Source organism: Accipiter gentilis, chromosome 4 (genome assembly GCF_929443795.1).
Source record: "Accipiter gentilis chromosome 4, bAccGen1.1, whole genome shotgun sequence".
In the NCBI taxonomy this organism is placed as follows: Eukaryota; Metazoa; Chordata; class Aves; order Accipitriformes; family Accipitridae; genus Astur; species Astur gentilis.
The window spans coordinates 34,772,691-34,797,727 of NC_064883.1; the positions used below are offsets into that span (position 1 = coordinate 34,772,691).

The 25,037-nt window shown below is 38.2% G+C and overlaps 1 protein-coding gene across 3 annotated transcripts in view; it reads right to left on the bottom strand.

The window, feature by feature from the left end:
- Positions 1 to 18,884, bottom strand: part of PFKP (phosphofructokinase, platelet) — a 47,200-nt gene extending 28,316 nt beyond the window's left edge. For all 3 annotated transcript variants that reach the window (XM_049798086.1, XM_049798085.1, XM_049798087.1), the window contains exons 1-4: positions 18,473 to 18,884; positions 9,743 to 9,816; positions 2,891 to 2,968; positions 323 to 512 (exon numbers count right to left, since the gene is read on the bottom strand). In XM_049798086.1, coding sequence (XP_049654043.1) covers positions 323 to 512; positions 2,891 to 2,968; positions 9,743 to 9,816; positions 18,473 to 18,557 — 427 coding nt within the window. In that variant the 5' untranslated portion in view covers positions 18,558 to 18,884. The remainder of the gene's footprint in view (positions 1 to 322; positions 513 to 2,890; positions 2,969 to 9,742; positions 9,817 to 18,472) is intronic.
- Between the last annotated feature and the right edge of the window lie 6,153 nt (positions 18,885 to 25,037).

Consider the following 25,037-nt stretch of genomic DNA (forward strand, 5'->3'; position numbering starts at 1 on the left):
TGGATATGAGGGCAAAGGGTTTTTCAGGTAGAATGGTCAAAGTTCAGACCCTGAAAATGATTCATAATGGGGGAGAAAAGCCACACAGACTGTTGCCCAGTAACTTATTTGGCCTTTTTGAACCTTTATGGTATATAAGAGAGGATGTACAGAAATAAAAACCTGTTACCTTACAAAGAACCATGCAATTTCCTAGAATTTATGCATTTGATTTTTGAACTTAAGAAATATCCTGTGGATATAGTTTGTGTATGTATAGTTAGGGTACATAGCTTCCCTGGAGATTGGACTAGCAGTCTAAAGGGTCTATACACAAACTTACCTTTCTGTGCCAGTTCTTCTAGAAGTCCACTCCATTCTTCACGGAACAGATTGGCACCAGTTAAGCTACCATCTCCGCCAATCACACAAAGATTAGTGATTCCTCTCTGAACCAAGTTGTAGGCTGCCTGGAGGCGGCCCTCCCGAGTACGAAAGGATTTGCAGCGTGCACTACCAATAACTGTACCTCCCTAGAAAAAGGAAGTATAACAGTTTTAATTTATAATCCAGTAATTTACTGCATTTTTTTAAAGACTAATTATTGATGAATGGTTATTTTGTAGTATAACCTCCATCTTTAATTTTACAGTGAGTAAAAAGGAATGAAAAACAAAGAATTATCAAACCTGTGGGAAATTATGTTCTCAAGAGTAGATACACACAACAGTGAAAAACCACTAAAAAATGACTGATAAAGAGCTACTCTTGATGGAAAATGTTAAATGATTTGTGTTTAATTTCAGTAGCATTCCAACAAATTATCTAATTGTTACTTACATGTGATGACAATAGTAAAAGTGTAAATAGTAAAAACTACTAAGTAGTTAAGTATGTAGATAAATTTGCTTCAAAGAATGATGGTTTTCCCCCTAATATCATGAAATATATAAACAATAACAGAGAAGATGTATCCCTAAAGCTCAAAATTAGCATTTATTGTCATTCTACAGAATTATGAAAGAACTGCATCCACATTTAGTGCCTTATAGGTCAGTCTAATGCCAAATTTTCTGGGTTAGTAATTATTGACTGTATTTAGTGATACGATTTAAGGAACTTCTTCCAGAAATGGAAGTCATTATTTTCAAAAAAAAAAAAAAAAAAAAAGACTGAAGCATCCTGTCACTGAAAGTTGTGGGGCATCTTGCTGAAAACAAGTCATTTAAACATCTTCTGTGTTTATGTTGTTCAGTGGCTGAAGAAAAGTCTAATTTTTGCCTTATTTATAGTCACAGTAAAAAGTGAAATTAAGACTGCAAAATTTTTTTTTCCCTGCAAACAAATCAGGAGACGATTACCTCACTTTTGCACAAACATTTCCTTCACTTTATAGTAAATCAGCCATGCCAATCTAAATTTGAGCTTCAAATCTGTAGAGGCTGTACTGATATGATTTGCCCTATCAACAGGCATTTCGGCTCTCAAGCCAGTCCCAGGCACTATTTTACCATTTATGTTGCAATACACAACAGCTGCTAGTGGAAGGGAAAAAAAACCCAAATATTGGAATAGATGCAGTTCAGCTTTCTCCACAGGCAAAAAAGCAGAAGTGTACGCATGGAGATGTTCTAAAAATAACAAACAAGACTAAAAAACATATCTAAACTAGATATTTTCATACTTCAAAAAACATAATCGAAAGTGGAGAAGAGACTATGTATTTGAAACGACATACTACAATTTATTCTGATTAAACAGAACTATACGTTAGGCTGAAAAATCTTTTTATCAAAACAACTAAACACATTCTTTAAGATGCATTCTCAGTGTCACTGTTGGTCTGTTGAATTCCTAGCAATCAAGCTTAGAAAGGTGTTTTTCTTACACTATGTATGCTATGTACATGTATAGTATGCCTACATCCTGCTCCTGCCCATGCTCCTTTGTGGTTTGGCCATGACATCTCAATTTTCTCTTAACCATAATATGCGTCTGGATGATGCTCTTAGTCATATGATTTATTTTTAGGTAGCCCTCCGAGGAGCAGGGAGTTGGACTTGGTCCTTAAGGGTACCTTCCAACTTGAGATATTCTATGATTCTATGATTACAGATTCTACAACATAGACAAGGGATTAAAAAAAACACAACAAAATTCCTAAGCATATGTGGACAAAATATCTAAACAGTATTCCAGGGTATTTGTTTGTTTAAAAAAAATAATAATAAAAAATCATCTATCTGTCTCTCTGCTGACTGCTTTCTATTAGCTTTACAGAAAGCTCCAAAGAAACCCACGCTTCACCTGGATGTAGTTTTCAGAAAGCTTGGCAAGCAGTAAGGCCTCTTCACCAAACATAGCATCTGTTCTGGAAGAGGTAACAATATTACCATGCTGAGGAAAAGTGTCAGGAGATCCAAATGGCCACGTTGCAGAACGTTATAATATAAATGTACAAAGTCACTGGTATTATTTGAGCTTCAGAGAACTGTACTGTAATTACGCCCATTACTATAATTCTAAATCCACTTATACAGAAAGCCAAGAGGGTTTCGTAAGAAAACTCTTGCCTTACAAAACACAGTTGTTTCATATTTTGGCCCTATAGTGTCTTTTTATTAAACATAGCCTTGTCAATATGGCTTTAGGAGGCTAATGAAATATAATGTTGAAAATCTAGGACAAAGGTTTTCAAGATTATTTCTGAGAACCAAATAAAAGACCACACAAAGATCTTTAGAAAATGTCAAATGTCCATACTATAGAAATGAGGCTCTGCTAAAAGTGGTGTGTGCTGGTCACTCACTCATTGCAGAATTTGAATCCATAATACAGTGGTTGCTTGGATCAGGAATTTTTGTTCCCTGTTTAAAGACAGAGGGTTTGGATCCTACCACCTAACACTTACCACTTGCAGGATACTTGAAACGCTTTCCCATGAAACTTCTACAATATTATCACCTCCATCAACCATTCCCTGGTAACCCTGAAAGAGAAAAAGTATTTCAGAAGTCTGATCTGATAAACTCTGTAATATTTCCACTGCAGTAATACTCACCTTGTATATTTTGATGCAACTTTAAGTAATTAAAACACTGAATGAAAAAATACTCAATTTAAATGAAACAAGATTCAAGCAGGTATCACATTGGGGGGGGGGGGGGGGGGCAGGGAGGGACAAAACAAACCCTCTCCCTAAAAGATCAGTTCCAAAGACAACTTCAAGATAAAGTAATACTTTACACAGATTACACAACTTATGAACTAGAATGGCAATTTTCAGTTGTTTTTGTTTGTTTTTTTTAAACTACAAAGAAGAACTTTGAAAAGCATTATAAAATTGTTTCCTAAAAACACAACCTCAGCCTGAAGTCATGATCTTAGGAAAAAAAATAAATCTACCTCTGTAACACTTTGTACACTTTTTCTCCCAAGGTAGATATAAGCAAAACAAAAAGCAACAACCAAAAATTTTTCATAAACAAAGAAGAGATCAGGTCACATAATCTTTATTCTTTTCGGAGGCAGTCACACAATAAATAGATGAAAGAAATTTAGTAGAAAAATACAATTTTTAGTGATGCATTTAAGAAAACCTTAATACCTTAACTCAAACGGTATTCAGAAACAAATGCATGCTGTAATATGGAAAGAACTACACTTTGAAAGAAGGAAACTATCCAGGAAGCAGCTGAAGGGTTTTGTTATGCCTGGCTTTATTAACTCTCTGCATAAATACAAGCAGAAAGATATTGACAATTACAGATTATTTTCCATTAGGTGATATTGTGAAAACTAAATTTAAAAAAAAAAACAACAACCCCCCCCCCCAAAACCCCAAAACAACAGCAAAGTTCTAACCTGAAAAAAACTCATTTATACAGACACCAGAATAAAACTGGGGTTACCATTCAAATTTTTGACATTTATTTAAATCCAAAGGAAAAAAAAAAACCCAAAACAAAACAAAAAACCAAACCAAAACAAAAAACACCCCCAAAACCCAAACACACTACATTAAAGAAAACAAACAAAAAACCACTAAGCAAAAATAAAAATGACAATGTTTATGTCTCCATTTTTAAATAATGTGTACATATGGATAATCATGCTGAGGAACAATTAGTTAATCTTTCTTCTGTATGCAGTTCTTGCAAGACTGTACATACTTAGTTTTAGGGTTCTAAATAAGAAGTCAGGTGGAACTAGAAATAGAAGACAGCAAAACTGACATTATAAACTGGAGACGCTTACTTTGGCACAATCCAGAGTATATGTAGATTTTATCCAGTAAGCAATAACTTGGAAATGTACTAAGCCTACACTGGCTTAAAAAGCTATGTATATTACATCATACTTGGAATCCCTCACTAGCATGATAGGATAACAATATAAAGATAACCTGGACTCAGCAAAAGTATGAGTTACTCAAATTAAGCTTTCTAGGATTCTAGTACAGATTCCAAGGTGAAAGCATAGAAGTTTCTGCTCAGTAAGACTTGACTAATAATTTACATAAGTAAAAAGAAATAGTAAAGAAACAGCTAGATGGAAAACGACCTATGTCTCTAATTTCTCATTCAACAGATCTTTTCCATATTTTGTACACTCTCCAGATAACTTCGAAATGTATCTAATGTATACACATACTGCCTTGAAGCTAAGACATTATTTGCACAATTCCTTCAAAATTAGAGCAAGTTGGAAAAGAAATAATGCTTAATCTACATATCAAATTAAAAAAAAAAAATAAAAAAAACACCTCTCGGATAAAGTGCAAAGATCCTCAGACAGAATCATTCCAGTGGATCCAACTGAGCTTGATGAAGGCTAATTACTAAGTTCATTTACCACAGGCTTGCCATTTTGTTTTTTTGTTTGGTGGTTTTTTTAAAAGCAAAGAACATGATGTTCCTTACATCACTCGGTAATGGACTGAAAGCTTTTCTTATTGGTGTTCCTATTGGCAACTACAATAACACAAAGATTCATAGGCAACAAAACCTGAAAGAATAGCCTGACATTGCATCCTTACTCATTTTGTAACACTGACTATAGTAAGCTGCACTATAAGCTGACAAAAACACGCGCCCTCCATTTTTACTTGAGAGGAAAAAATAAAGTGCAGCCAAGAAACTATTATATACAGTAAATATATACGTAATTATATACATATTATGAGACTCATGGATGAAAATTCCCTATTCGTTTTTATTAACAAATCTAAAACACAGGGAAAAGAAAATGGATACACTACTATTTGAAATTGTCTGTAAGATTTTAAAGACCTTATAGTTAGGCTAAGGATGAGCTATGACCGACTCCTGCATCATGCACCTTTAAAGTGCATTCTGGTCAGGAGTCCACATCAGCTCTACTTTCTCTGTGTAGAGAAGCAAGAACAGGGGCTGTATTAACAATTCCTCCCGCTACAATGTAAGATAGGGAGCTTTTTGAACAGGTCTGATCCATTTTAACTGTTATATTCGCTTCTCCTAACTCAGTTCTGCTTGCCAAGCAGTGTATGTAAGCTAGCTCTGAACAATGTAGCTAAAATTTCCTCACTGTTTTTCCATACCATTAAGAGATACAAAAGACATAGATTTAAAACAGGTTTCTAGAAAAGCTATATGAAAAAAAAGATGACTAATTATATTGAAGTACTAATAATGATCAAGATTTCCATTTATCATTTTCGTTATTTAAACACTGATGCTAATTTGGGGACTGGGCAATCCATTTTAAAGGTGGAATTTAACTTGAAATATTTTATCAAATAATTCGACACTGTTACAATTGCCTGGTTACTGATACAGACCTTAATAAAAAGAGGGTGGGAACCTGTCAATTTACATTTTAAACAAAACTTATGTAGATTCTAAAAACAGTAGCTTGAGTTCTAAGATACTAAAACTATAGGGCAAGAATGGAAAAAAGTAAATGGTCAAAAAAAATACAGCAAGCACTAGACTTGAAAAATCAACCCCATTTTATGCCTATTCCTTCCTCTACCCAAAATCTGAATATTGAAAGATGAACAAGAGGAAATTCCCTGTGGGTCATATGTTCACAGGGTACACGCATATGCACTGTAACTCCTGGAGAGAGTGGCAGAGACAGCAAACTTTGCTTCCAGTCTTAACCATAAAACCAAAAGCTTTTTAAAAAAAACACAAGCCATCTTCTGATACGTTACATATGAGACATTTGGGGCTTTAACAGTTATTTAAGTTTACTTACTGAGCTTTTTTAGCTATCGCTCGACAACGTAAAATACTAGCATCACTGAGTGCACAAACCACCACATAAAAGACATGAAGTTTTCCTCACAGAAATCCGTGACTGCCGTACCATTGCATTTCCAATGCTGGCCTCTTGAGAAAAAGACTCTTAATCAAGATGAAGAATCTAAAAGTTCCATAGCTTAGTAGTAAGAACACGCATCCACTGGGAACTATGTGCTTCAATCCTGGAAAAAGGGCAGGTTATTTGTATAAATATTTAAGACCTCAGTTTCTAAAATGAATTGCCATAAATGAGAGGCATCACTTTCTCTTCTCATTCTCAATTAAAAAGAAGGTTAAAAAAAAAAAAAACAAACAACCCCCCAAAACCACCACAAAACCAACTTAAATCACTTCTGATTAGTGAAAAAATTTAAACTAGCCTCTTAGAGCAGCCTGGTACTTTTACATGTACTTCCATCTCCTAGATTTTCACAGCATGAATAAAGTAAGTCCATGGGTATTCAAATTTTAATTCAGATTGGGGTAGACTTGAGGAATAATGTGATACTAGTCAGTGATGGTGAATACAGACTGTTTATATACTAAAATTAAATACTAAAAGATGTTAACACGAATAAAATAGGAAACTAGGGCAACTGTATAGACTAAGCATTGTTTCCACGAATAGCAAAATTTTCGAATGTGCTAATTTCAATGAATTAAGATACAACTTTTTTTTATTTTATATCTATCGAATTATAGTTTTTTATAAACTATATAAATTATATATACATATAATATAGTTTTTATATGAACTATTTTATAGTTTTAAATTGTCACATGAGGCTTGGTTTTTTGTTGTTTTCTTTTGTTGTTTTTTTTTCCTTTTGGGGAACCAAAGTATGTCCAAATAGCCCATGAATTCCAATATCTATCTGTTTCTTTCTTCAGGCTTTGGCAAATCCAACTTAAAAAATGCTAGAAATTTACTTATATCTAGTTCATTGCCAATTATTATTTATTTATCTTGGTAATCTGTCTCATCACAAAATGAAGCAAAATGGAGTTAGGAAATAAAAGGAAAATAGGGTTACTGTTTTACTTAGAATATGGAACTAATTTTGGCCTCAGCTGTAGGAGACAGGTGGTTTTATAGTGCAAAGAAAGTTCTTATGACAGAGAAAGTTACAGGAGAAAAAGAGTGTATAACTAGAGCTAAGTAGGCTTGAAAAGGCTGAGACCTTTAACTCCATTTTTGGCTCCAAATAAGAAAACATTTTTCACCTTTCGGATGTTGCCACTTCAGTTTTTTTCTTCACTTTTTCAGAGCAGCTTCAACACAAGTATCACTTCACCTCATCATGTGTGCATTTAGTTAAAATGACTACTCAAAAATGTAAGCTAAAATTATACTATTCTCATTGCTTAACACACTGAAGTCTAAATTGTAATTTAGGACCTTATTAAAAGTATTAAATAACTTCAAGAATATACAAAAATACATCTCCTCTGTATGTATTATGCAAAGGCTTACAATAGACATCATCAGTAACAAGTCTTACCCTAAGATTTTTACCTTTCACTACACTTGTCACCTGTACCTGTTTCTTATTTCAAGGTGCTGAAATTAAATAGTTGTTTCATTGCAAAGCTTGCAACAGTGTTTCTCTGAAGCACTTTTATGCATTGTGAAAGAAAACTGACTTCATATTTTAATTGACAAAGTCAGAGAGGAAAAAAACCTCAGCATCCAGTACTTCTTGAAACAGAACTGAATGGACTAATCTAGAAGTAAAGATCTCTTTCAGAGCTATTACCCATACCTTCAGTGAAATATACATTTTTCTCCCAGACTACACTGTTACAGTGAAGATAGAATGACAATATATAATGGAAACTCAAAACTCCAACACTGACTTGATTTTTACAATCGATTTTCATTCAGAAATATCTGTGACTTCACATTTGCAAACTCTAGCAATTAACAGAGGAACACGATAATTGAAATAGTGTAATTTTGCCAAGTTCAGAAAAACAGAAATATCCAAATTTCTCTGGAAATTTATCATTGAATACACTGTGCAATACAAAACAGTTTTTAAAAGGTCACAAAAGTAAACATAGTGTAAAATGAACTACAAAGATGGTAACTCTTAAGTTAAACAGAAATTTTAAAAAAAAAAATTAAAAAAATTCCAAGTTCTGGCCTTTAAAGACAGCCAAACCCCCCTCATTTCCACAAAAGTATCTGACCCATTTCAGCAAGCCTGCAAAACAGCCGGAACACTGAAGGAATTCTAGAGATTGGCCATGTAATTAGCACACACTAAGTATTCAGAGCTACTTGCTGTAGCACTGTAGTACAAAAGAATTTTGGAGCACAGTGCTCTGCTTATTTGCATTTCAATACACTTCACAACTCTTTAGTAAATGAGCTATAGGAATAAGCAGACAGAAAGAAAATGGATAAATAGCTACCCTTTAAAGCTAAATTGTATATTTTGCATGCGGAAAACTAAAACCAAAGTACTTTCCTAGCACTTCTATGAATTCTAGTACTACGCATTTTTATATTAAACATTAAAACTACATTTTGCTAGGAATATTGCCTACCAAGTTTTGCCCCATATCAAACGTTTATTATGATTTGTAATCATCTCAAACTTCTAAGGAGTTGTACAGGAATTCCACTGTGAACAGAATGATTTCTTGCTAAATCTATTTACTGTATTGTTTAATCCTCAAATTTTATAAAAAACTGTAAGTGTCCTTCAGGCAGAAGTCTAACTATAACTTAGTCTAGTCTTCCAGTAAGACACAGAATTTACATTAAACTTGTCTCATCATTTTTTTGTATCAAATAATTGTTACAGAAGTTTTCAGTATTCATGCACATGCCGTCATAAGCTTCAACCACAAAATTCTGATGTCTGGACACACTACTAACGGTGCAGGGTTTTTTGGTGGGGTCTTTTTCATTTGTTGGTTGGAGGTTTTTCAGTTACAGCTTTCTACCTATAAGCCAGGAAAGATGGCACCAGCCTGACAGTACTTTTGACCAAAAAAAAGTTGTGTAATCTGTGAAATGAAAGTGATGGCACATCCTTATCATACCCTAGGAAAATGGACTGGGGGAAAGTCAGAGGTTTAAGAATTAGTAGTTTAACTAGGTTTAGGAAGGTATTTATGAAGTACAGTATTTGAGGCCAAACATCTAACAAGTACACAAATACATAGCTCACTGCTAGATGACAACCATCTCTGGTTTTCTCAGTATTTTCAAGCTTCTGGTGATACATGAAGAATTCCATATATTTTAAAAACTACTTTTAAATTAAATAGTTTTAGCATATACCTTGTAAAAAGTACTTTCCATAAAAATAAAAAAAAATACAAAATAAAACATTGATATGATGAAAGGGAATGACATCTATAACATTTTTTAATTTATACTATTCACTCTCCATGAAGTTTGTGCAAAAACTCAAGTATAGTCAGAAGACAAATACAGAATGAATAAAACAAAAACTAACCTCATAAACAAAATACACTTTGGCTTTTACATAGATTCCCATGCGTACTACTGCGCGCACAGCAGCATTCATACCTGGGGGAAAAAAGCAAAATCCCATTGTTATAGGTTATCTAGTATTTTTTATATACTATAAATTTTCAGTGTCTTCAAAAAAAAAAAACACAAAACCAAACCCAAAACCCAAAAACCCAGAACTTTAATTAATTCCTAAAGAAAGACAATGATCAGCATCTATTAAAACAGAAATTTGCTTAATGACAGTGCAATCAGCCCATGAATATGAAGGGTGCAGAACTATTTGCTTTGTTATAATAATTATGTGGATGCCAGTATGCGTGTTATGTCTGTTAATCAGAGATTAAATTGCTGCTGAATGTAAAACACCATTGTAGAAGTAACAGCTACTAAACCAGAAACAGAAAGTAAATTCACTTCACAATAATGATTAGTTTTCTATCTGAAATGTAAAACATTCAGCCAGTTAAAATTTAGCTTCTTCAAAGGAGAAATTACATGGTAATAGTTCTTGTTCCTGAGCTTTCCAAAGTAACACAGGCATATACACAGTATTTTCTAGGGACCACAGCGAAAGCTCCTGACATGGACAGGTGCCCACTTAAAAAGACAGACGTAGCAGTAAATTAACACAAGAAACACTGCATGGACTCATTTGACAGAAAAGTGCCTAAATGCCACTTTGCTTCCCAGAACTGCAAATTCACATTGATTCTCTACTCATAGACATCTGACAAATTATACTAATGTAAAATCTTCGATTTAAGTCCAGCAATCAAACATGTAACCCCCTGAGCAACACTGAAAGTTCCACTGGTCCCCTGACACAGGTCAAATGAATTTCTGTTATAACCCAACTCTTCACATATTGTGTTACCTTACTTATTATTCAGGAAGTTCCCCAAAGTAAAAAACTAATTGCTTTCATACCTCTTAAACAGACTCAAGAGATTATGCAAAGCATGAGGACAGAAAAAGTAGTTAGGCTACACTGAAAGAAATAGCCTCAGCACATCCGTTGAAAAGGGATGCCAGAAACATGACAATCCAAAATATTGGGCACTGATTCTCCAAATCTGTTGCATTAAATATCAGAATAGCGAAGTAGTAGCTCACCTCTGCTATTTGACATAGGTGTTAAGTGTTCACCTATCTGGGGATATAAAAAGTCAGTAACTAGAATATATAAATCCACAACACAGTAAGCCATAAAGATCTGTTCCTACAATCTCCACCATTATTAGACAAAATACTGAGCTATAAAAGCTTACCTGCCTGAATAAAGAATGAGACTGAGGTTTTCCTCAAAGATTTATTACTTAGGAACATACCAGAAAGTCCCTGAAGTTTCCCAGTGCAAAACAAAAAATTAAGTTTGCCAAAATCAAAAGTTGCTTTGTCGTTCGTATAGATGTCACTTAGCCTTAAGATTAAAATCACAAGTAATAGTGTTTTCACATCAATTCTGTATTAGGAAATAACAGCAAGAATTCTCTCAGCCAGAGAGACTGGCTGAGTCAGCCAGTGGCAGAGCTGGAAAATGTTCTTAAATGCCAAGACAACTAAAAGCACAGCTTTGGACGATGAACTGGATGATGCCAAAGAAAAGCAGAGAATCTGATCTGACAAGCTGTGCTGAAAAGAAAGTTAGCATGCTAAGCCTCAGATCAAAACAGATCTACTACACAGAGAAAAGTTATCCCCTCAGTGAAATGGTTTTCATAACAAAATGAACACACCCACCCACCCCACCCCCCTCACACAACAAAGTTCCCTGGAAAGCAAAGACAAAGACCTTTAACTTTATAAAACTTGACAGTTCTTCACAGCACTGCCATTTTCCTCAAACAGGGAAGACGTAAGCACAAGCTACTCCTTTCATGGAAGTCCACAGCTTGCTTCTATCAATGCACAACATGTGTGGGAGGGTGGTTTTTTTGTTATTGTTGGTTGGTAGCAAGGTTTTTTGGTATCTTGGGTTTGGGGTTTGTTGTTTTGGTTTTTGAGGTTCAACTTTGTCACCTCTCCCATTTGGCATCTGAGAAGAAACACCGTTTCAGGTGTCTAATATATGTTCATTTACAAAGGCTCTGGTGTCTCATTCAGCAGTAGTCTCTGTATTCCAAGTGTCTAATTAGAATTAAAAAAAGAAAAGCATCTGTGATCCAAACAGGCTAAAGCAGAATAGTTTTGTCAGCAAAAGTAAATATTTAATAAAATAAGAAGAAATTAAATATAAACATTCACATGTCTACCAAAGACACATACTTGTCTTTTATCAGTTTCTTGCTCACATTTCTGCTTTATTGATCATGTATCCTAGCTTTTTTATCTTTAGCATGTACCTCTTTTAACCAGCATATTTTAAAGAAGGGTAGTAACTCTGGCCTCATTATAAATGCTCCAGATCTGCCATACCTTCATTATGTATAAATTAGCCTACGAATGTTGATTTGGCTTAATGTTCATACTCCTTCTAAAACAGAGTAAAATATTAGAATTTATTTCTCAAAATGACAAATTAATTAATTCTTTCCATGTGAATATATTCATAATATAGCCACATACTTTCTTAGCAAATATTTTTCAGTTTCCATGTGTCTTACATGAAAAATTGATAAAATTCATAATTTATCTGCTGCAAGAAAGGGCAAAAGCCCAGGAAAAACCCCCACAAATTAGGGACAGAAAGCATCTTCTCAGTACCACCACTGTAACTTTATAAGTTTATGCAACATACATTTTATTATTTGGCGATGCATACTTTATCTCTTTATACAGAAAAAAGGACTTTGGCGTTTATTAGCAAGCTCCTAAAGAAGTGGCTTACATTGCAGAAGGGCTGAGGACTGAAGGATATTATGATTTGATATTTACAAAATACAGTTAAAACACTGAAGCTTTAGACTTTTACATGTTGGCTATCTAAATCTGAATACACTACTTGCGGTGATTCAAGTATGTAAATACAGATAATTTCATAATGTCTCTGTAGAACTTGTCTAACAAAATGTTGCTCTATTTGATTATTTGTGGAGTCTTACAATAGGATTTGTGAATTACCATAATAACTATGAAATGTAATTATATGCTTATTACTGAAAAAGATTTACCGGGTTAAACATGGATTTAGTCCTGAATAATAAATATAGCCTGATACACATAGGATTAGAATAGCAGCTTCAAAAGAAAGCCACAAGTAAAACCAGTATTTTTTTATAACGTAAGAATTATTCAAAATCTTTCTGAATTACCACTTGCTTTTGCATTAAAGCCCTTGACAGAGCAAAAGATTTATTTTGTTCTTTTGGACTCACTTACATGGCTTTACATAATGTCTGAAAACAATTTAAGAGTTGATAATTTACTGTCCTTCTTGATATTGTCTATTCAATTGTCTTTGAAAGCAATAATTTTCATAGCAGGTTTGCAAACAGTACTACAGAAATCTTTAAATTATTTTAAAGGCACTCCCTTCCCCCAAAAGAATATTCCTCTCCCGTGCCTACATCCTGTTCCACATACACATGCACCACTACAACAGAGGAGTTTGAGTAAAATTAAAACACTATTCTGTGTTTAAGCCAAGTTTTCCTCACTTTAGTCAGCTAGACAGGCCTTTAAATAAATAACTGTAATACTAACCATATGAATGAAAAATCAAAACTATGCATCTTGGGCAAGCATCAAGAAATACTTAAGTACCACCAATTTTAAAGATAAACATTGGCCTTAATGCATGCTTAATGACTTAGTGCATATGTTTAAGTGCTACCCTGAATAAAGTTCCATACTTAATAGACTATATAGCAAAACACAGAAACTAAGGAAATTGTCTAAATATTACCAAACAGAAAGAATTTATTCAAGTTTAGAAATGGAGGTATCAGTAATGATGTGAGAGCCTATAATCATCAAAAGGAAAGATGAGAAGAAGCAGTCAAATACAAGAACTGAACAAATGATTAAGAAACCAATTTGGATTTCTTCCATTTACTTTTAATTACCTAACAGGTTTCATTGCATATAATCGCAATAATGATTCTGGATACCTGAAGACAATACTGTATGATTTTTCTAAACAGTAACACTGTATTAGATCAGAACATTCTACTGCTCAAATAGATACAATAGCATAACATCTAGACTACATACATATCTCCTTCTTCAAAATTAAAACAAAAACTTAAGAAACTAGTTTCAATCATAGAATCCACTAATTATAGAAGCAGTTCCTCCAAAATACTAAATGCATTTTGACATAGTTACACTCATCTATTAATAACTACATTCCTTAATTTTACATAAAAATTATATTTATATTATATAGATGGACACATATGTATGTATTTTATACTCATGTCTATACACACACTATTTTTTGCTGGAAAAGGTGCCTTTTGGGGGGGGCTAGAATTCGAAAACTCCTTGTCACTGTCTTCAAATTACTTAAGTGTTAACAAATAATCTCTAATTTGGACAACATAAAAGGAGTGTAGGTTGTTTTGGTTTGGGGTTTTTTTTGTGTTTCTTTTTTTTTTTTTTTTTTTTTTTAATTTTATTTGTTCAGTGGCAGAATTTCTTTTTCCATCATATGCTAGCAGGACAAGATCAGTACATCTGTGCTACCATATTAAATATGTTTTGTGATGTTCCTTGGAAGCCTGTAATGCTTCAAGAGTAGAAATATGTAGATCTTTGCTTCTACAGTCATGGTCTGTGGTATTCCAAAACTCTGAAATCCAAGAGGCTACAGGGTTCTTTTTAGCTGTTTCTAAATTCAGTATTTGCCGAAGGAGTTTTTTTATTTGTTCAGTGGAAGATTTTTTTCTTCCAATATAAATTACCAGGACAAGAGCAGTACATCTGGACTACTATATTAAATATGCCTCAAAATGTTGGGAAACCTGTAGTGCTTCAAACATAGAGACATGTAGATCTTTACTTCAGCAGTCCTGGTCTATAATATTCCAGACCATTACCATGTAATCCGTAAGTCCCTCTACTTATGCTGCCTTCCACAACACTAAATCTTTGAGTTTATCTCAAAAATATCATGGTCATATTCAAAGACAATAATCTTGAGCCAGTAAATTGGGCAACAGCTCTAAGTAGCCACAAACATATAATTCCCCAACAGTACACAATCACCTTCTGTCAGAGGCTTTCTGATGACATTGTTCCTGCTGCTGAGCCATACCTATCATGGTCCTAGAATAAGCAACCAGATTGGAGGTTGTACGAACGTAAGTGACCTACAGGGGCCAAAATTGTCTGTGGCAGCCACTGGCAACCAGCCTAAAATACAACCAGTGTACTTCATGACCTGAAGCAGACCATGGCTAGAGAGTCCCACAAAGCGAAGACAGAAGCATGACTTAGTCATTAGTCCACCATTTATTAGTCCATCTTTGAACTGCAACCGCTACAGTGTAGAAATAGCCCAGAAACAGAACTAACACTTAAATTTTGAGAATCAGTTGTTGAAACCTCTTTTGCCTCTCAAGGTACTTGCGATTATGGTGGAAAGTACTTGTTTTAGTTCACAATTTAACAGCTGGCTGGCTAACGTGATGGACTGCAACGTTTAGTACTTGCAAACTTTAAGTGTACAAAATACACATCTTTTTTTCTCTGAAATAAATTGCTGATAAATTCTTTAACTCCACCAAATAAAATAATATACCTGTGTTTAAAATATGGTGACTAAACCATAATAGTTCCAGTATGACATATACACATTCTCTAGTCCTTAATGTTGCATGGGTAGTAAAAAGGACAAACAAAAAAAACTTGCAAGGAAATATCACAAATGTGGGGAAGTAATTTAAACCTTAACATGTCCTATACATAGAAAGTCTTGTGTAATTTACCTAATGCTACTTCTAAATTATTAAAAAGTACAATAACAGCAAAGGCAGTAACTTCTATTTTAAAACAATTTCAAGCATATTTTGTTCTAGGCTAAGAGTTACAGCCCAATCTAAATCAAGGCACCTATTGATATGAAGATTACATGTTTACTGCCACACTAATGGGTGTCCTTTCCACTAATTTCCTGTGAGTTCAGTTTGCATTATAGATATTCCAAAGATTTCCAGTGTCTGTCAGTGTCTAAATCTAAAAAAAAACCCAAACCAACTAAAACAAAACAAGAGACTGGAACTCTTTATTTATTTATTTATTTATTTTAATATTAGTACTTTTTTGCCTACTTCATAATTAGTAGTTTTGCCTCACATACAGTTTGCTTAAACATATATTTTCAAACAGCTCTGCAGTAATAGCAGCATATTTTCTTCTGCTTATACTTCACAACTTCACTTCTCTCGCAAATTTGCCCCACAAAGGGCAAATGACCTTGACTGGGCATGACTCATTCTGTCCCTTGTTTAACCCCTAAACTAGCATGCAAACAGACTTGAGGTTGCATATTTTACACATCTACACTGCTACCAAGATAAAAAGGATTATGAACCTCAAATGTGTTGTGTGACTCAGTTGAAACTATCAAGTTCTAATTATTTTTTTTAACTTGTTCTTCTAAGTTAGGACAACTACACTGCCTACAAAACCTGGAAGCCATCCAGTTTACTTTGGTCTTTGTGACAACCTCACTCCAGAGGCTGTTACTCTTTTTCCCTCCACATAAACATGCCACAGTTGCAATTTGCCAGATAATAAAGTCTAGATATTACCCATGGATTCTGCAAGTCCTTTAAATGCTTTAATTCACATAGTAACAAGTGCAGATTAATGCCTTTATAAAGAGAGATACATCTGCTGCTGCATTATATAATCTCCAGCCATGTGGAAGCAAGTAGCAGGGCTCAGCGTCTCGCTGAACACGCTACTGCTGCTTGAGGCAATGCCCCGTCACACTTTAAAATTAAAATGGCGATGTGGCAACCAGACCATTAAACCAGAGATGCCTTGATTCACAGTCCCTCCTAGAATCATTTGGCAGTGGAATTGATGACACTGAGAGCAAACTGTGGATAAAACTTGAACAAGTGTAACCCCACGAGGGGCAAAAGATAAACCAACTAAGGGCCTCAATTTGCGTTTTCTCAGGAAACTGCAACATTTTCCTCTCCTTTTGGTATCAAATCCCTTCCAGCCCTGATTAGTTTCAGGTAAACCCGGGGGCTCCCCGTTATTCCGGCGGGCAGAGGGAGGGAGGATGCTTCTCCCAGCCCAGATGACGCAAAGAGGCGGAATCTGCAGCGACTCGCAGCGGATCACGTACACACCGGCGGCGGGGAGGGAGCGCGGAGACACTGGTCCATGCGAGCTACCACCGCCTCATGGACGCGCTGGAAGGGAGGGAGGGGGGTGGGCTGCTGCCTGCGGCCGCTGGCCTCTTGGGAAATGGGACCGAAGGCGCCAGCCGCGGGGGCGGACGGGCGCCTGCACGTCCCCCTGTAAAAAAAGGCTGGGGAAACTGGTCATTAAAGTACCGAGCCCACGCAAAAAAAAAGGAAAGAGAGGCTTTCCCCCCCAGTCTCTTCGCAAACGAACGCGAACGTTTCTTCTTTAAGCGAAAGTACTTTCGAGACACTCCCGAAAAAAAAAAAAAGAAAAAAAAATCCCGTAATTTAAGGGAAGGAGCTAAAAGCAATCATCACTAAACAACTCCCCTGGCAGAAGCGGAGCAAGACTTCTCTCAAATAGCACGGACCATTGCACATTCGAAATCTTTATTAACGGAAACTTCAAACTATTAATATAGATGAGATTATTTGCTAGAAAAGGGGAAACGAAACTGTAGGAAAACATGACTTCATGGCTAAGTATATTGCGATCAAGCCTCTTTTCTTTCCCTTCCCTTTTAATGTCTATAGGTCTTTTGTTCGCCCTGTCCTGTAGCTAGGATTCCCTCTACACTTACGAGATTCAGGAGGTGAAACACGTTTCCAACGTGCTCCTACCGCGCTAGAGAGTAAACTACGATCTGAGCGTTCTAAACCGTGGGCAGGGACGTAAAATTATTCCTGGTGCCGAAACGAAGTGAAAAGCAGATGAGGCGAGGGCTGGCAGAGCCCCAGCAGCGCAGACAGCCTCCCACCCGCCGTGCAAGGCGGCACGACCTCCTCCCCCGCTCACATCGGCCATCCGCTCTCCCTCCTCGCTCTCCTCTCCCCACCACCTCCCGAGGGGTGAAGACATTTTGCTCGTAAAAGTTACTGGCGCGTTTCTACCCTCTTCCCTGCCAAGGCAGGCTCAGAGGAAACGTGATGGGAAGGGGAGGGAGGAGGCAGGATGAGGGTATAGTTTGCGAGCTCAGGCGCCCAGGCCGCGCAGAAGCGATTTCTCTTTTAAGAGATCTCAGCAAGAGGGACAGCTCGAAGGCCAGGACGGAGCGAGGAACCCGAGAGCCACGGCAATCTCGTGTGCTCCGCTCCCAGACCTCCCCCCCCCCCCCCCCTCCCCACTACCTCCACGTGCCCCGCCGCCGCGGCCGCCCCCGAGGCAGCCCGTGCTTCCTGCTCCCTCCTCGTAGGCGCTGCTACACGCACCGGCTCCTTCCCCGGCCTCCCGCATGGGCGCCCTGCCCGCCCGGGAGGCCCTTCGCGCTCCTGCCTGCCTCCCTCCCTCCCTCCCTCATACCGTCGCCCGAGGGGCTCCCCACCGGTGCCCCAGTCCCCACCGTCTCCGCAGGCCCGCCCCTCCTCTGCCTCTCCTTTCCTTCGCTCCCGGCGTGAGCGGCTACCTTGGGCATCGCCGCCGCTGGTCAGCACCCCGATGGCCTTCCCGGTGCCCGACAGGTTCTCGAAGAACTTCGGCTGGTGATCCATGGCGCTGCGGGGGCGGCACCGGCGGGCGAGACGGAGCGAGGTCGCTGAGGGAGCCCCTTGGCCGCGGGGCTCTGCCCTGCTACCCGGGGTGCACGCTCCGCTGGATCAAATGTTTGGCCTCTGCGGAAAAAGAGCCCGAAAAAAGCCCCCGGTGTAGGCGTGTACTTGCAGACAAGTGTATTTCTATAGAAAAAAAATGAGGGGAGGGGGTGGCTGTGTAAGAAAGCCCGGGGGGGAGAGAAAAAAAGAAGAAGAAAAAAAAAAAAGGTGAGGAGAGAGCGGAGGAGAGAGGCAGCTCTCACATCGCAGCCAGCCAGCCAGCCAGCCGGCCGCACCCGCCGCCGCTTCCTCTCCCCGCTCCCGCTGACAGCCCGGCGCGGCGCGGCACCGCCCTCCAACGGCTCTTCAGGAGGGGAGGCTGACGGGCGGGCCAGGGGGCCAATGAGAAGGCGAGCTGCCGCCTCGAGCGGCGGCCGTTTGCGGCGGGCGGGGCGGTTACGTTCCGAGGGAGCTGGCAGGTGGGGGCGGGGGGTGGTGCGAGGCTGAGGGAGCGGTCGGCGGCGACGGGGGAGGGGCTGCAGGTGGGGGCGGGAGTCCCCGCGGCGCCATTCCCTTCCCTTCTCTTCACCACCCCCCCGGAGCCTGAGGCGGGGGTGATGCGGGGAACATGGCTGGCGTCTTGGGAGGGCGGCAGCTGAGTGGGAGGGAGTCGTGTCGGCCGGAGTTAACACATCCTCCCCGCAGTAGCGACTGAGCCCCCGTCGCGCGTGTGGAGCCGCGGGAGCGGGCTGCCCGGGCAGCCCCCTTCCACGAGAGCTTCTCCGCCGGCCAGAGCCCTGCCGGGGCGGCCGTCGGGGTCCCGGGCTGCGGGGCTCGGCCCTCCGGGGTGAGCCTAGAGGTGCCTTACGGCGGTCGGGAGCGTCCGGCCCGGCCGTCCCGTGTGAGGAGTACTGCAGGCCCGGCGGGCGGCTGGGGCTGCCGGAGTGGGAGCGCCCACCCGCCTCTGCCAGAGGCTCGAGTGGGAAATCTGCCTCCAGCGTGTCGGGTGCTCGCTGCCCGCTCCTTGTAAGGCGGCTTGGCCTGGCCCTCACGCTCAGCTGTTGCTCGGAAGACTCGCATCAGCGAGCAAAGAACGCGGCGCCCGCTGTGAATGCAGCGTAAGCAAAGAGTTTCTCGTCCAGCAGGGTTTGTGTCATAGACAGGGTCTGGTCCAGGTCTGCCTTGCCAGGCAGGGAAGCCCAAAGGCCTACAGGTCCGCTCATTCTCTTTTTGCCTCTCTCACCCCTTCTCAGGTATGTCTTGCTGCTCTGGCATCCTGAAACCGCAGCAGATGTTCAGGTGCATGTAGGAAAAGGAAGTTACTTCCCGTAAGTATTTACAGCTTAGAGACAAAGGTTGAGTCTAAGGGACCAACAGAGGCCAAGCAGGTGAGAGAAATTACTCTAGGCAGGAATCCCAGTCTTTCTGCCTTCCCTTTTGTTCTGTTGTGCACTGATGCGTTTTCTTGGGGAGTGCTTAGTACTGGTAGAGAAGCACCCTCTTAAACTTGCTGTATTGTAATGCCGCACTGGAGTACAACAGAATAATTCTGTTGATCGTAACAGTGTGCGTAGTCACAGAAACAGCTTAAGACCACAGTTTTGTTAATTTAAGTAAAAAAAGCTGAATTATCCCCCATACAGTTCTTTGCGGTACTTGGCGTAAGTAAAAGCATTTGCAGAAATGGGGGCTAAGCTACTTGTGCAAAATCATAAAGCAAGTCAAGGAGAGTCAGGAACAGCAGCAAAATGCTGACTCAGTTTTATATTTTAATTGCTCTAATAATTATTGTTTTATTCAACATCTTCATCACATCTTAGCGTTAACTCATATTGTAAAAATACATGTGGTCATCTTGTCAACTTTCACACAGACACACGCAGAAGTACAGTCATTTGAGTAGTTCAGTCAAAATTACTCATAGATAAATGTTCGAAGAAACCATACCTGCAAATAGATACATATCTATACCTAGTATGTGGGCAGCTCGCTTTTGCAAATCTAGTCAGAGGCTAGAATGAGTGTGTGATTTGACAATGGAAAAGACACATTGCCAAATTGTTTGCATACCATGAACAACAGTGGTTCTACAGGGAATTTACTGTATTCTTTCCTGAATCTCAAGAGAGCTCTGAGTCACAGATTATAATAAAGGTGAACTTTTGTTACAGAAATGTATAAATTGCCATAAAGTCCCACTCTGTTCAAAGGGTTCTGGTTTGAATTAGAATCACAGTAGTTTCTTGGAGAGTAGCTCTGCAAAAGCTAAATTAAGGTCTTTGAGTGATTTGGGGCTTGATCCAAAGTCTGTAATATCAGTAGGAAGGCCTTTGGCTAATATGAACTATTAGGACTACTTTAAGATAGTGGACCAATGATAGTTTGTCCTCCGAGTAACGCTTTTGAGGAAGCTTTGCTTTGGTTGTTTGCTTTGGTGCAGGTACTTAGCCATTCTTTGGAATTGGCTTTGTTTTTTTCAGTGTAGCTAAAACATTCACACTTTGTCTGGAAGTAGACTTGTCCCTCTTGCTTCCAAATACATCCTTGATGCTAAGGAGCTATTATTTTCTGAAGGTATTTTTTTCTCCAATTGCCTTATGGTACATAATGAACTTAGAAGTGATGTCTTTTTTTTTTTTTTTTTTCACCCTTGTCTAACGAGGAAGCTGCCTATGATTTCACTGTTTTCATCATTTATTATAGCTACTCATTGTTCTTCAGCAGAGCTCTTGGGGAAGAATTGTATTTTGTCTGTGTCAAGTCATTAAAGTAGAGGTGGGAGGAGAGGAAAGAATGTGGAACTGTTTGTTCCTGAGGCTGTCTTGATATACTTGTATATCTTCCAGCAATACAATTGCCTATAATCCTAAAAGGAGTGAATTCTTGGCTTAAGTATTGAAGGTTGTTGGGGGAAACAGTCTTATTTAACCTTGTGGGATTTAGTTGCAATGCAGCTAGGTACATGCATATAAATCATACTGACACTAAGAGAATAGGCTTTTTTGAGATATGCAAACTGATAATAAAGAAACTGCATATCTGAATAAAACCTCAGCAGGTAATTTGCACACTACATTAGGTGCTCTAATTGTCCTCTTACTGTAACACTAAATAGAATCAGTTTACATGGGATAGAGAGAGAACAGGTGGGTTTTGACTCTTTCCTGATACTGAGCATTGCAGATGCTCTGCTGCATCCTTTCCCCATTGCCTGTTTGTTCCCTGTGCCATCTAGATCAAGCCATCCTGCCCATCTTTAAATCTTATCACTACCTAAGAAATCCTGATTGACCCTTTAGAAATACTTTGGATTGCTACCCACCTCAACTTACTGTGCCAGTATCGTTACACATGCTGTCTTTAAACTGTAAAACAGTTCATATCATGGATGTAATGTCGCCAATGCATCCAGTATTTCATTTGGCACGTCTTCCATTGAAATTAAGTTAAACTATGAAGAACAAGTCGTGTCCAAAGAGAATGAGATTATTGCATAAGTTGCAGAGCTGAATGAATGATTTCCAGCCAAGTGAAACTGCAGCTAGACCTTGCTTTCATATGTGGATTCTCTGGCATCTAGTGGTACCTGAGCCTATGCTTCAAGTTTGTCTGAGGTGCTTATAGGAGGCATTTCTTCTGTCCAGCTGTTGTTTTTTCATAAGACTTGTGAATCATGAAGACAAATAATTTTTGCATATTCAGCTTTTTAATATTATTAAAAAACAGGCAGAGAACAGAGAATGAGATGGAAGGATTTACAGAAATTCCATCATTTTGAAATGAAACAGGCTTAGTCATGGAATGCACAGATTAGCATGAAAACAAGGAAAGAAGAAGTCATCGAGATATAATTTCTGGGCAGATGATGACAGTGGTTTCTTTAAGAGAACTGGCTGCTTTCTTCTGTTAATACTACATCATTCCCTGGCCCTATGTGGTGCATATAAACTCTTGTACTACTTGGTCTCCTATTTGTTTTCATCCTTCATACAATTGTGTCATTCTAACAGTAAAAATTTTGTAGTACAGGGGCTGGATTCTACGGGTTTGGTTTTTTTTTTTCATTTCTTTCTTGCGTAATGACAGTCCTAGTGACAATAACATACACAAGGCTTTCTTTATGCTAGAAATATAGGGTGTAAATGAGAGGAAATCTAGAACTAGTATGAGACGAAATACAGGAAAATCTCCAGGAGATTTTAATAAGGGACTTGCTGTAACGGTTGGATGAGGAAGGAAAGGAGATGAGAGCAATGGAAAGCTCACGCAGATTTGAGAAGGGGACATGACTGTATCCAGAATAGCTTAAGTCTTTTAATAAATATTCAGACAAGGTTTTCTGATGTATTTTTCTTGTTTTCATCTCCAGTTGGTATTGATTTTGTTAGGGAGAGAGCAGCAATTAACATAGCTTTGGAGAGGAATTTACTTAAAACTCTGGCCAATGCAGACATTATGGAGAAGGTGATCAAAATATTAATGTTACTCCCCAGTAGTCATATAAAATGCATCAAAATAATTTTCACTGTAAAGATGCATAATTTCCTCAGTCATTGTAATATCAGCTTTTAAAAGAGAGGGAGTTGTATCGCTGGTCTGTGAATATGCCCATCTTACACAGGAACAAAAATACTTAGTAACGTACTGTAGCAAGTATAAGCTGTTTAAACCGCCCAAGTCAGTACAAGAAGTGGGAAAGTATGTCAGCTATAAAGGATGTTTATTATTTTCAGTGAGGGATGATAGTGTAAAATGTCACCATGTTCATTGTGAAAGAAAATCACTTACTGAACATCAGCTACAACTTTAATATTAAATGGCTGTTGCTTTGAATTTGCTGTACCTGACTCATCAGTTGAGAGTTTAGGTACTAATCTAAGGCTTTAATGAAATTCCCACTAAAATCAAATGGCAAGACTTTTTGATTGTACTTGAATAAGGCCGTGTATAAAAGAAAAGCACAAATCTAATCCCTAAGTTTACTTAACTATAAATGTTCTATATTAAAAAAAAGAAAAGACAATGATTGAGCAGTATTATTCTAGATCTTATTTCCTCCACAATGTTTAACTCAGAATCTAAACGTAAATAATGATTAAGCAATAGCACATTAATTCCTAGCAAAAATATTTTGACTGTGAATGTTGTTATATAACTTCAAAACCAAGAAGTATTGTTCAGCTCTTAGTACCTTTGAAGCCTCCACATTTTTATGGAGAATGTTCTATAAATAGTTATGTGAAAAATGTGTCAGTGTGGTCTTTAGGCTTGATAGTTATTTCCTCCATGGTAAATTCATTTGTCTTTTCTTAAGTGACGTACAAAAATTTATAATTTGTGCTCAGCAGGTTCATTATGTGGCATTGTTTTTTCTTCCTCCTGCTGCTAGCTGCTAATTTCAGTGTTCAGTGCCACCACTGAACAAATATTTTTAACATGCTATGTATGGCTAGGCTATCTAACTTTCAAACTTTGATTCTTGGGGAATAAAAAAAAGTTCCAAGCCCCTAAAAATGCATATTTCTGTAGTTTGACATGACCTGGAGTCCACTTCTTAATTTCAAAGTATGTTTTTCTTGTTTTATTGGGTAGGAAAATTCATGACTGACCTAAGCACCACCCAAAAATATTGCAGATCAAAGAGGATTTGTGTTATTGTGAAAGATATGTTGTGTCAGATATACTAGGTTTGGAATAATTGAGCCATGCTAGTCATACATGTATCATAATTGCTCAGAGGTTTAAAAAACTCAGAAAGAGAAAAAACTGCCTAGGACACTTCATTAAAAGGAAACTTTGTGCTAATTAAATGGTTAATGAATCATACAATTGACTAAGTTATTTCTCCTGGTTTGGGGGAGAAGAATACTTAAGCCTTTCTTTCTCACCTAGAAAACTTCCCCAGTGAGCCGTCATTTGGCGCCACAGGATAATTTGTAAGCTTGCTGTACTATGAGCCACAAAAGGTATGTGTCTGGTTGGGAAATGGGTAGGGCCATATATACATGTTCATAGTCCGCATTAAAAGGATATAGACTAATCATGGTATTCTCAGAATGTAGTACTTCTGCAGCTTTTTCTTAAGCAGTGCAAATAATCTTAAAATATCGAGGAGAATTCTTACTATTTATGTGATGTGAAATATGTTTGTTTAATGCTCAGTATAAAAATATGATCAATAACCTTAGAACATTGTCTAGAACACAGAATTTTCTTGTAGATGAGTGCCCTAACTACTTGATTATTAGATGGTATTTTCCTTTGTACAGTACTTCTGGATTAGTGAATCCTTGTAACAACTTCAGCAGAAGTGTCCTCATCCAGAAAAATACCCTCCTGACTGATAGGGTAGATTGTGGAGGAAGGCTTCAACGTACCTGGGCAAAATTGATCTCAGGAGTGTCACTTTCTGGTCATATGCTGTAATTGTTAGGCTATATT